This window comes from Barbus barbus, assembly GCF_936440315.1.
Source record: "Barbus barbus genome assembly, chromosome: 26".
NCBI lineage: Eukaryota > Metazoa > Chordata > Actinopteri > Cypriniformes > Cyprinidae > Barbus > Barbus barbus.
Genome location: NC_136754.1, coordinates 6,312,365 through 6,326,487, shown reverse-complemented (window position 1 = coordinate 6,326,487; position 14,123 = coordinate 6,312,365). Strand labels below are relative to the sequence as shown.

Genomic DNA, 14,123 nt, shown 5'->3' with positions numbered 1-14,123 from the left:
ATATTAAAATGAATCTTAACAATAAAACATATAACGCTGTAAAATAAAACAATACAATTATATGAAAGTAATATCTATAATAGTATGAAATGTTTTAATAAGTTATGACATTTTGTAATATTTATTGTTCATTGGCCGTTTCTTATGCTGAGACTATGCGGCCAGTTAAGCAGGAATGCAGTAAGTTACAAGCAGTTTTGTGGTGCTTGGAATTCTTTATAATTAATTTAAAAACAAATATTGCCACATTGATGGCTCAAGAAGGTGTAACTGTTCAAATAACATTGTTTCATTGTAAAATAAAAATAATTATTTTTATATATTCAAGTGTAATATTTCTGTAAAGGCTAGGGACAGAAAAATGGACATGTCCATAGAATGACACATTTATTTATTTATTAATTAAATTGTGTCATGTTTATCAAAATAAAGTGGAAAAATATAGACCCCATTTTATTGATATTTAAATAGTACAGGCTTATGTTGAATATTCTTGTACACACAGACGCTGTATTAAGCAGTACATAAATTATTGAATGTATAGTCTTTCTGTTACCACATGCAAATATCTAAAACGTATTTGACAAATATATCTAACAGAAATAAAGACAGCAAACACTGCGCAAGAGTCGCGGAAATCATAAAGTACAACTTCTCCGTTCATAACTCCTCCCTCGACTTCAAGCGGCAAATCTCGCTGATAGGTATTCGGTAAGTTCATTTGAGATGCCAGACGCCTCGTCTTGAATGAGGACGAGAGTAGAAAGCTGCAGTCACCCTTTAATCGTATTTGTGGCAGACGTATAAGTGTCTGGTTGAACTCCATACTGGTAGCGATAGCGCTTTACTATGCGGGCGGAAGTAAAAATACCCTGCTTCGACTCAAAACGGACGTTGAGTGACGTCATGTGAAAAGGGCCTACTCTCATAAGTGTGCGTTCTGTGTTCTCGCGTCCTTCCGAGTTCGTTCTTCCAAGGAAGCCTGGCAAGACCGGTCTCCACGAGAACACAAGTCCGTTCTTTGCGTTCTTGGAATTCTGAACGCTAGTTGGTGCTCCAGTATAATCGGTCCGCCGAAACTCATCCAGTGACGTTCCGCGGTGCAAAAATAAGTGCGATTAAAATGCGTTAAAAAAAATTAACGCGTTATTTTTGTGTAATTAATTAATCTAAATTAACGCGTTAAAGTCCCGGCCCTAATATATATATATAATAATGTAATTTATTTCAGTGATGCAAATTAGAATTTTCATCAGCCTTTACCCCAGTCTTCAGTCACATAATCCTTCAGAAATCATGTTGATTTATTATCAGTGCTGCTCTTTTTAGCTTTCTATTCATCAAAGAATACTGAAGGTTCCAAAAAATATTAAGCAGCCAAACTGTTTCCAACACTGGTAATAAATCGATATATTATAATGATTTCTGAAGGATCATATGACTCCGAAAACTGGAGTAACAGCTGATGAAAATTCTGATTTGCATCACTGAATTAAATTATATTTTAAAGTAAATTAATTATGTATTATCCTATAACCTCTGACACTGAAACCTCTGAAAACGCCTCACATGACTGCTCTGAACATAACGAAACAAATGCATATTGACGGATCTTCTGTTCTGCAAAATGTAAACAAATGTAGCCTATATTTTTGCAAGCGTAAATATTGTAAAAATATGAATATTAATTGTGTCTAGAACAGGCCGCGCGCCGCTGCGCAGAGCTAACGCGGGTTCCGCGGGTGTTTATTTCATACTCTGTGACAGCTTATTTAATGTATAAATTATACATTGTATTTAATGTAACAACAAACTGGTAATGTATCGTGGCCTATACCTGTGGAACAGTAGACAGCACACGCGGTGTTCATCTAATAAAAGATCTTTATATAGCTCTAGCAAACAAGCCTTTGCAGATTTGCTTTCAACTGACTGTAGATCCAAAGCCACGTCTTCAGCGCTCTTGATGTTCTTAAACTCTCTGTTATCTGAGTGAGAACCGCTTCAGAGGCTCAGCGCGTGCGGCAGGGAACTGAACGAATCATTCAAACTGATTCGCGAACCGATTCACTGGTTTGCCAACTGGTTTGATAAAGCCTTTAAATAGAATCGACTCAAAAGAATGAATCATTCGCGAATGGGCATCGCTCATTGCCCAGAGAAAAGTAGACGGCGCGTTTGGAATAAACTGAAGCATTTTGTATTGTATTTGTATTTGTATTGCATTAAGATACAGTAACGAGAGGAGAGTCGCCCACAGTAACGAAGTAAAAGTACAGTTTTTTCTCTAAAAATATACTTGAGTAAGAGTAAAAGTACCCATTTTAAAATATACTCTAAAAGTATTAGTTACTCAAAAAATTTACTCAAGTAAATGTAACGAAGTAAATGTAACTCGTTACTACCCACCTCTGGGCTAAATACTAAGTTTAATTTCTACCTTTTTTAACGTCTCTATACAGACACTAGCGCCCTCTCGCGCTACTACCATAACTGCTTTATGAAAACCTTTAGCTTCAATATTTTTATGATCTTAATAATTTTTCACGCCTAAAAACGTATATAATAAACATTACATATTTATTTGCAAATATCTGTATCCTGGGCAAGTTCTACGGGAGTGCTAGAGGGAATGAAATGAAAAAGCAACAGAAGGCCAGTTAAAGCAAAGGGACTTTGGTTAAAGCTAGAAATAGGATGACTGACATTTTCTGTTGATTTCCTGAGTGGCCATGCTTTTAAGTTAGAATCAACTCCAAGACACAGTTTTGTTCAGTGCTGCACAATCGGGGGCCTGTTTCATAAAACAAGTTTACTAAATAAGCCAGGATTATTTCAGTTAGTCTCACTTATTGTTAGCTGATTTGGTTCAAAATAACTAACTGAAATAAGCCCGGTTTATTTGGTAAACTTGTTTTATGAAACAGGCCCCAGCAGTCTCTCATTATAACAAACAAAGTGTAACATTATGTAAATAAGAGATTCATTGTGCAGTGTAGATGTTCATTGATTATAACAGATTTTTGTGAGATCTCGATAAACTGAAATTAAGGACAGTTTTATAATTATTATAGGGAGCGCAGAGCGCTTTGCGCGCTTTCTTGGCTAATCCATTCAGAATTTGAATAAGTTTTGTTTTTCATGATGCTGTTGGACCAGTGACAGCTGCACGCTGCAATGTTTCGGGAGTGATATCTGCATATAAATGCGGCAGTAATTAACAGGGCAAAAATATGTCAGAATGTATATTAAGGCTAGAGTACAGTCACTGATTTCAGAAGCACCCTCAGTGATTCAGGAACCAGCTTGCCTGTATCAGATTACAACTTTTATATATTTCTATTTTTAGCCCATATATTAAACCGTGTGTAGCGCTCTAACACGATTGTAAGGTACATGCCATGCAGGGTCCTCTCCGATACCGTGACCCAGGTAGCACACAAAATTGACAAAATTATATCCCAGTATATAATTTCATGACGATAAAGTTCCCAGGATTCTGCCTATGTCTATTTTAAAAAACATATTTTTATTAAGTCTCTGCATTGTTCCAAAGACTCTAATTCTCAACTGAACGTGCGGAAGAAGCATTACTAAATTTGGCCAAAGAAAACCTGTTAAAATCTACATTTTTCTATATTAATTTGTGCATTTTTCAAATGTTTATTAAAAGTACAAAAATTCATAAACAAAAATCTGAAAAGTCAATATTTTACCTTTTCGTTAAAAATTTGGTGTGTACGGTTCTAAATTCAATTTTGGTTTTCAGCATTGCAGTTAAAAATACTATAACCATTCTCTTTTCATGTTTTTCGTCTGGGTTAAAAAACGAAAAATGAATGGATGCAAAAGTGCACGGACCCCCCCGGTTCTTACCTTTTTACCCCCTTACCTGTTTGCATCTCTGATGTATATCAAGGTTTTAAAAAAAATATTAAGCAGCAAAACTGTTTTCAACATTGATAATAAGAAATGTTTCTTGAGCAGCAAATCAGCATATTAGAATGATTTCTGAAGGATCATGTGATGCTGAAGACTGGAGTAATGATGCTGAAAATTCAGCTTTGCGTCACAGGAATAAAGTTTTCTTTTTAAAATGTGTTTAAACAGAAAACCATTGTTTTGAATAATAATATTTCACAGTATGACGGTTTTTACTGTATTTTTCATTAATTAAATGCAGCCTCAGTAACCATAAGAGATTTATTCGAAATACATAAAAATATTACCAGTCCCAAACCTTTAAACGGTAGTGTAGATTGCTGTATATGTAAGTCATCTTGACTTGTTTGGGATTTGTCCCCCTCTGTTTTTACCTGGTTTCTTTGTCAATGTAATGTAAAAATCATGGTGATAGCTGATTAAATATATCTTCTGTGGTTTTAATGGTATAGCAAAATCTCTCTACCAATTTGCAAATTTCACATTTTCCGTCACACTGTAAATGCCATCTAAATGCCAACCTGTTCCCATCCCCTCATGATGGACTGCCTGTAAACATCAGAAATCCTCAAACCAAAATAAGGGTCTTGGCATTATGGCGTTTCAGTAGTCTTCAGTGTGCCATAAAAAAAGACTCTTTGAAACTGAGCAAGGCATGTTCTGTTTGTGCAAATGTGTCTTAATGTGCGTGACCAAAGGTCACCTGCAGAAACATGGAGGACATACCAGTACATCTCACTCTCCTGAGAGAGAGAGTTTGATGTGAGAAAGAGATGAAAGCTCAAGTCTGTAGTTCCTTCCATCATCTGTGCGTGTGAACATATGAAGATTTGTTCATATGAAGATTTGCTTAATCTCTCTGAGAACAGTGGGATAGAGTTTGGGTTGGGATGTTCAGCATGACGTGACTGTGTTGAATGGGAGGGGGCGAGGAGAGTGATGCTCTGTGTTTGTGTGCGTGTAGCGCTCTGTACTAGCTCTAGCATCCTGCATCCAGCCCAGTTCAGAGTCGCTTGCTGCCGTGTCTCCCGTTATAGGATATTCTGCACTGAGCAGCACTGCGGAGACACCATGTACCCAGAGGAACCGGTAAGAGAGATACACACACCTGCGTTTACACCACGCATGGCAGCGTACGAATACACTTACACAAACACACAATTTCTGCTTTTATCACAGCTATACTAAAAAATATCTCTCTCTGTCTTTATTCTCATTTCTTTCTTTCCTGCCTTACACATACATTTAAAGGGATATATACCCAATCATGACAATTCTGTTATTGTTTACCCACTCTGTGTTTCAGAACCTGTATGACTTTATTTCTTATTTGGAAGATATTTTGAAAAATGTGTATTTTTGTCTATAAAGTGAAAGTCCAGTGTGAAAGTATTAGATTTCTTCTTTTTTGGGTAAACTATTCCTCTAATTATTGGCACTCAGACAACTTAATATTTATGATGGACTCTGTTCTATCTAGCCATGCAAATGGAGTTGAGCTTGCATGTACAACACAAGTGTTCACACAGGCCGGTGTATACACATTGACACACGAACAGCAGTTGCTTTCACAGAAATAAGCAGAGCCAGAACATGATGTGCTTGTATTATTGTCTTGAGCTACTATGACATGCTGATGTGACCAGGATGTGCATTGCTGTATTACATAAGCTTTGCTACATAGCAGTTCAGTGGACAGCTGGCCTGAGAAACGCACACACACTGCATCAAGAACACACACAATTTAAGAAAGCATGCACTCAGCATATACATGTCCACACAAGCAAGCTAAAACACAGCATTACTAAGCTTTGGCTTTAGTGTGTGTTTTTCAAGTTCATTTGTATAGCTTTGCTATCCTAGGTACTACCAAAAGTCCAGAGTTTTGCGGCCTTAGGGAGCGGGTTGGATTGTAGCATGGTAGAAGACGAGTTAGGTACGCAGGAGCTAAACCATTTAGGGCCTAATAGGCAAGTAATAATATTTTGTAAATGATACAGAACTTAATAGGTAGCCAGTGCAGAGATTGTAAAATTGGAGTAATATGATAATATTTTCTTGACCTGGTAAGAACTCTAGCCGCTGCATTTTGGACTATCTGTAGCTTGTTTATTGAAGATGCAGGACAACCAGCTAGCAGTGCATTACAGTAGTCCAGTCTAGAGGTCATGAATGCATGAACTAGATTTTCTGCATCAGAAACAGGTAGCATGTTTCGAAGCTTGGCAATGTTTCTAAGATGGAAGAATGCTGTTTTTGTAACATGGGAAATATGATTTTCAAAGGACAAGTTGCTGTTTAATATAACACCCAGATTTTTGATTTTAGAGGACGTAACAGTACATCCGTCTAGTTGTAAATTGTAATCCAAGAGATTCTGTGTAATGTTTTTTGGTCCAATAAGTAATATCTTTTTTTCTTTGCTTTTTACACAACTGTAATGATGTGATTGTAAAAAAAACAGTATGACTTCTGATTCCTCTGCCTTGATGCTGATGAAACTCATAAGCTGTTTTAATCTGTTTGCTCTGTCGACCGAATGTCAGTGTTCAACTGTACCATTGGTCTGTATCTTACATAATACTAGAATGCTAATACTGTACGGTAGCTACTGTTAATACCCTTCACTGTAAACATGGATCATTATCACTGCTGCAACAGCTTTATTTAACCTTGTTGTGAAAGTTTGTTTTAATGTAATTGTCCTCTGACAAAAGTGTACAAATAGACAGCATTCTAATGCTAATTCCTATTCTGCTTTTAAAAGGTTGCTGTGAGCTCATGGTTTAATCTGCCTTGGGCTTTGTGTATCCCTGCACGGCGTTGATTTTGTGTACAGAAACCTTGTGACACAGATGAGTGGAGTCAGCGCTTGATTTGCATGCTGAGTTTCTGATAACTGGTGTTGTATCATCTTTAAAATGGGATTTTTGCAGTCACAGCCACAGATTTGATGTCAGCTGATGCATATTGCTGATAAAATGTCAAGAGTTGTCAAAGTCGCAAGCTTCAGTTTGATTAGCTGGCTCTATGCAATTTCAAGGAGTCAGGGTGCACAGGTTTTTATCAGTTTGACAGATTTAAAAAAAATAAAAATATATTTTGAAAGAGGTCTCTTAGGCTCTCAAGTCTACATTTGTTTGATCAAAAACACAGTAAAACAGTAAGATTGTGAAATATCATTACATTTTAAAATAATTGTACAAATGTAGTTTATTCCTATGACGCATGGCTGAATTTACATTCGGCATCATTATTCCGTTCTTAAGTGTCACATGATCCTTCAGAAATCATTCTAATATGCTCTATTTTGGTTCTTTTCAATGATTAAAACAGATGTGCTGCTTAATATTTTATATTAAATATTATATTATAATAGTAAAAAGATTTTTTACTGATGTCTTTACTGATTGTCAATTTAATGGATATTTTCTTAAAACTATTTCTTAAAAAAAAAAATCACGCTGACCCAAACTTTTGAATGGTACTGTAAACTTAGGTTTAGAGACTGTATATAACGGAGATAAAACACTGGTATAACAATGAATAAGAGAAATTCAATTAGATATAAGCTGTACTTGCCTGGCTGAACAGAGTGAACTGACTTGTCCTGCAAGAGACTTTGTTAGCATTTAATTTTGAATGAAAACACAAAATTTGACCACAAAGTCCACTTGCTTTTTTTGTTGTTTTCTTGAGTGTTGTTTGTGCAGCCGTTCACCTACTCCAACCTTTCTTGAGCAAGCACTTTATGTGCTGGTCTATTATTGTTATATTGACTTGCTATATTGTGCCAGAATAAGAGTTTAGTTTGTCTATATCTGCTTTGCACTCCTTGTTTTTGTGGCAACAGGGTGTGTTTTATGACGTCATCAAGTATTATAGAACGTCTTGCCCAAGGGTTTTTTTACGTGGTGCACCGTGGGCTATATTTTCGGTACATTCTCTCAGATTTTAACCTGACCTCAAAGCTTGCTGCTCCCAAGGCGACATTACATTTGCTCATATTCAGCACAAAACTTTCACACGGAAGTACTGTTTAGGTTCAAAGGTCATTTTCTCATTCTTAGAGTGCTGGTTAGCTTCAAGGGTCACTAAAAAGAGGATTGCATTGCATAATCTGCCCCATCATTCTTGGCACAGAGGACACACACAAATGCAGGATTACTTTTCATAAGGCGAGGAGTTTTCTAGGGTTGGTCAATAGTGACTGAGTGGATGTGTGTGTGGTCTATAAATGATCACAGAGGGTTTATTTATATACAGAAAAACCATAAGAAATCTTTGCATTTGTTACCCAGAGAGGACCTTTATGTGACAGAATAAGAGGAGCAACTCAAGACACAATTAGATTAACAGATTATGTCTCCTCCTCCTGCTGATGCATGCTGGGATGCTTTGGTTTGCACTGAGGCTTGACTGGCTGTAGATATTTCAGTGTGATTTAGACTTTGGTTTACTGTATTTTAAGGGTGTTATTCAAATGCTTTTCCATCTTTACTCTCACTCTTTCTTTTTCTCTCCCTTACAATTGTTTAATTCTTTTGAACATCTCTTTCTTTGATTCCCTCATTCTTTTGTGTTTTGGGTGCATGCCCATTAGAGAGCAGCACAGAAACACGCACGACTGTGTCTTTAGGGCATGTTGGCACACAGTGTTCTGCTGATTTGAGGTGTGGAGTCTCCTCATATCAGAGACAGAGTCGTGGAGTGGAATAAGAGTGAAATGATGACAATGTAAAGTTGAAATAATGGAAGAATGAGTCTTACATTTCAAAAGGCTCTCATTTTAATATGATTGTTCTTTTATTTGTTTGTTTCTAACAGTTTGTCACCCATTAACCCTTTTTTTGTCAATCACTGTGTATATTACATGTTTTGCATTTTTCGTGTTCCCTAATTTAATTTCCCTTTTGTTTCCTCAGTTTAGCTACAAATGATTTAGCAGTACAAATATACACATTTTTAATAGCAGTAAGAGTTTGAATAAGTTTAGAAAGGCTAAGAGAGGGAGTTATAGAGGTTATAGAAAGAGAAATCGAGGGAGTTTTTCTTTATATAGAGGTAGAGAAAGAAGTGGGGGCTACGAGAGCTAGTTAGAGGTAATGAGAGGGAGAAACAGAGTTAGCTTTGCTCTCTTCTGCTTTCCAGGGATTCTGTTCTGACATGCTACAACTTCACATACTCTTCCTCATTCCAGCAGTCTTCTGCTTGCTCACATAACACATAATTCAGTGCTGTATCCTATTCTTCTTTTGGCTCCAATTATAAATAAATCATAAAATGTTCACTTAAAGCTTCTAAATCTAAGAAATGCTGTTATACCAGAATTTGCTGTATGAATTTAGTGTGTAATGTGTAAAATACCATAAAGATAATACATGTGGTTTCTTTGCTGTTGCATGTAAAATCCACCTTGCAGGTTATTTTTTTTCTTTAGTAAATGATCAAATAAAGTATACATTCATGCATCATAAGTGCCTCCTGATGGTGACTACACCTTCACATTGATGAAACCTCAGTGAGTCAGACAAAAGCACAGATCAGCTTTTGAACAGGGGTGGGGATATCAGCCAATCAGTGATGGGCAAATTTTAGAAAGGCATAATCAAATCTTCAAGTAATGTAAGGCCCATTGATTGTCATGTGAGGAGTCATGTTTGATATTACCTGAAGGCCTCAGCCCTCAGTCTTGAGGATCCTCACACATACAGGGTCAGCACTGCACCACCTGCTGGCTCTGTCTTTACGTGTCTCAACATCAAGATGGTTTCTTGACGCTTTCCCTTTAATTTTGTTTTGAATTATCAGGTCAGGTTTGTTAATTAAAGGCATAGTTCTCTTGAAAATGAAATTTTGCTGAAAATTTAAGCATACTCAGGCCATTGAAGATGTAGATTTATTTATTTCTTAACAGATTTGGACATTTTAGCATTACTTCACTTGTTCAACAATGAATCCTCTGTAGTGAATGGGTGCCATCAGAATGAGAGTTCAAACAGCTGGTAAATACATCACAATGATCCACACGACTCCAGTTAATCAATGAACATCTTATGAAGTCAGAAGCTTGATCTGTGCAAATTTCTCTCCTGATTCAAAGAAGACTTTTTCACTGAAGAAAGCAATATTTTGGATACTAGACTATCCATTTTATTTACGAATGAACTATTTCTTTAAAGTTTGAACAACAATTTGGTTCTCTCTTGATGAGGTGTTCTTTGTATTTGTGACCATGTGTGTTTAGATATTGCTTGTTTTGTTTGGGTTTCTATTGTTGTCATTGTTATACATATTTTTTTTGTCTCCTGATCGTTATTCAGTGTATGTAACATGCTTTATTGGTGAGTTTCCATTGTGGAAACTTGTTGTATATTTTTTGTTTTCTTTGCCCCAGGCTGTAACATCACTTGTTTTGACTCAAACACATTCAGTGGCTTTGTTTCAAATACATTTTTTTTCCACAGTGTACTTTTTAAAATGTTTTCTCTTTCTCCAGGCCATTACATAATCCCACCCACAACGTATGTGAGACGGCGTAATTGGCTGGGTCCAGTTTTAGTGAGAGATTAGGTACTAGCAGTATTGCCATTAGTTCTCAGTTTTGTGACATTGTTAGCATTCACTATTACTTGAATGTTTTTCATTAGTTATGGAAAGGTTACTTCTTATATTAGCATACCTACTTGCTGTCAACCTGTGATTATCCTTAATGAAAGTTGTATCATATTTTGATAAACTATTCAGTGCACACTAGTATTAATTAAAGAGCCAAAGATAATTGACACATGGATTTTGTGGCGTCGTCTTGGCCAGCACATCATCACTGCTATGAGCCTGTTGGCCCCTGCAGCCTGAAATTAGTGCTTATGATTGTTAACTATGATTAACTATGAAGACTCTTTCTCTTTGGCACAGACTGCCATTACTATAATTTTCAGTACAGTTGTTGATGAAGTCTTGTATATGAAGTTACATTATCATTGTGATCACATGATTATTTTTGGGCTATCGGCCAGTGTATGTTCTCCATGTTTTTTCCTCTCTCCTTGACCTTAAAAGTCTGAGTTTGATCACACCATTAGCTTGTGTTTGTGCGCTTTAGCCCAAATCTCTAATCTGATGACAATATCCTCTGTGGCCATCCAGGTTCACCATGCACATATTCATGTGAGCTCATTACCTTGTTTCAGATGGTGCAGTGACGCATGCTGGGATTCTTTGGCTTTGGAAGCCAGGTCTGGACTGGTTCACTTCACTTGCATTATAATTTATAAAAAAAAAAACCTTCAACAGCTTTGCAAAAATATCAATAGAGCTTTCTCTCTCACACACACGCTTAGTTTAATGTGCTTAGTCATAATTAAATTACCAATGGGGCTGTTGTGTAACAGGTTTGATTGAATGACAAGCCGTAGAGCTCACCGTTTGGACACATTCGTTCACTTCCTCCATGTCTCTTTAGCTCTCTCTGTTTCAGTATTTTGTAGGACTAGAGATTTCTCATTTCATTCAGTGCTTTTTGCTGTACTGTGTGCTTCATTGGGTCATATTCCTCATTATTTTGAGGAATTATTATTTTGTGCCAGATTTAGTTTTTATACCTTTAATCTAATCTTGTTGAGAGGCCTGGTGGTAAAGTAAGTGTGAGTTCAGGTGTGTGTTGTAAGGATCTGGAATGTGGTTGTGCAGGTTCTTCTATAAATAAGTTTCAGGTACGAATGACAGTCTCGCACTGTCTCTCTCTCTCTCTCTCTAATCTATCCCCTCTGTTTCCCTCTCTGACTGTGACTCTATCTATTGTTCTAGACTCATAATGTCCCTCATGAAGAAAATACTATTCTAATCAGTTCCTATGAGCAGTAGGGATGCATCGAAAGTTGAGCTGCCACAGATGCCATAAAACCACATTTTTGGTCTTCGCTCAAATGAGAAAATGTGTCAAAAATCTGGAAAAACAGAAACTTTAACAGGAATTTTGACATGGAGAAAAATCGGTGCGCGCATGTAATACATTTTAAGAGTGTAATTGTACTTACTTCAAAGTCAGCATGATTTGCACAAGTATGGTTTACGTTTTAGAGTTACGGTTACGTTAGAGTTTTCTATACTGTTTCTATACAATAACATGTTTAAGCTTGTGTTTTCATATAAAGTCACAATAATTTAGTCTGTAATAATAGAGTAAATGTGTTCAGATGCAAACATTTTACACCCATATATAGTGTTGGGGAAGGTTACTTTTAAAAGTAATGCATTACAATATTGCAGTACTCCCTAAAAAAGTAACTAATTACGTTACTTAGTTACTTTTTATTGAAAGTAATGCGTTACGTTACTTTTGCGTTACTTTTTAAATATGAGCAGGGCTTGTTTGTTATTAATATAAAAAGTTCTATTTATAGCAATGTAAAGGCAAATGTAAAAGCCCTTTCACACCAAAAAGTGTAATGAATAAACCTCAGGCTGAAGGAAAAGTAAATTCACGTCTGTACAGTAGAACGCAGGAGAAGAAGGTTCAACACTCTTCAGCAATAAAAAAACAATGAAGCACAATTGTTAGTTTATCTAAAGTCATTTTTGCTTATTAGTATGGTTGAACTGGATCATCAAAGGTCAGCAGAAAAGACATTGGTTAATAAAATGGGATTAGATACATTTGTGTTATTTAACATTTAATTATTGCAGGTTTGCATCATATTCAGAGTTTTTTTTTTTTTATTTCACTGTTTTAATTCATTTTGATGAATACTAAATCTGTTTTTTGCGAGTGAGATGAATTAATGCACATTCATGTTTAGTCTAGAACTACAGTAACATCATGTTCACACACAACGCCTCTGTACTTCTGATTTCTCCTAACATGGGGACAGGAGACTTGGTCAATAAATGGGAAAAAGTAACTCAGATATTTTCTTGTAAATTAAAAAGTAATGCGATACTTTACTAGTTACTTGAAAATAGTAATCTAATTACGTAACTTGCGTTACTTGTGATGCGTTACCCCGACACTGCCCATATATATAGGAACTCCAATTAAACCCTTAAGACTTTCAAGACCTTCTGTGTTTCCATGTCTAGTTTAATTTGCTCTTTATTCCAAATCTGGTAAAAATTCTGTAAACTCTTCCTCTGCCCACAAAACCCCTTTGTTGATGCGTTGCATTTAAACTTGTTTAAGTGTATTTAATTGCAAACTTTTTACGATTTTAGTTTTACTAAAATGTTTAGTAATTTAAGATTACTTGTCCTATATCAAACAACCATTTCTAACAACAATTGTCTCTCTCTTCTAATGCAGACTTTAGGTTCAGGGCAGGGCAGGCCTGACTCTCCTGTCTACAAAAACCTGCAGGAGCTGAAGATCTCTCAGTTCTCCACCCCTCCACTGCCGTCCTTCTCTCCACTCCACTCCAATGGCGACTGGGAGACTCACAAAGACCAGAATGGCAGACACTTCTACTACAACCGCAGCACGCAGGAGAGGACCTGGAAACCCCCACGGGCACGGGACAGCCTCACCAGGAAAGAGGAGAAGCAAGACATGACTGACACTGAGGTACACACACAACACCCTCAGTTTAGACTCAGCACAACAGACAGTGATGCATGCACGCACAAACACACGCATGTATTGGCTTCATCAGGGACAAAGTATCTGTTGTGGTCTTGGTAATGCGTGATGTAAGAGCTAAACTTTCTCAACCTAAGATGTATATTTATATGCATGCAAAGCATTCTGGGTAATTGATTTTGTCTTATCTGGTGGGTGAAGGGTTGGTTGACTGGTGATTTATTTCTAATTTCTCTTTTCCTTGTCTGCCTCTCTGAATTAACTCTTACTTTGTTTCTCTATATTTCTTTCTACTCGTCTTGCTTTTGTGTGATTGGCTGGGTGAAGGTTCTGTCTTCGGAGGAAAACGTCTTAGGTTACTTGTGTAACCCTAGTTCCTCGAGGGAACGAGACGCTGCGTCAACGACGCTTTGGGGAACGCCAATAGCGTAACCGGCTCTGAATACCAATCAAATCTGTCCAGAAATGGGAAGGGATGTCACGGGCGAGGTGACGTAATGACCAGCTGGTACAAAAGCACGTGCGGTGAAACCGGCATCAGCTTATAGAATGAAGCAAGCGCTGGCAGGGATGCCGGAAGTGTGGCTCCGTGACGCAGCGTCTCGTT

The 14,123-nt window shown here is 36.9% G+C and overlaps 1 protein-coding gene across 8 annotated transcripts in view; it reads left to right on the top strand.

Annotated features, from left to right (window-relative positions):
- Window positions 1-14,123, top strand: part of LOC306846653 (rho GTPase-activating protein 12-like) — a 35,820-nt gene that overhangs the window by 8,684 nt on the left and 13,013 nt on the right. For all 8 annotated transcript variants that reach the window (XM_079380179.1, XM_079380177.1, XM_079380176.1 and 5 more), the window contains one exon: window positions 13,244-13,501. In XM_079380179.1, the coding sequence (XP_079236305.1) occupies window positions 13,244-13,501 (258 nt within the window). The remainder of the gene's footprint in view (window positions 1-13,243; window positions 13,502-14,123) is intronic.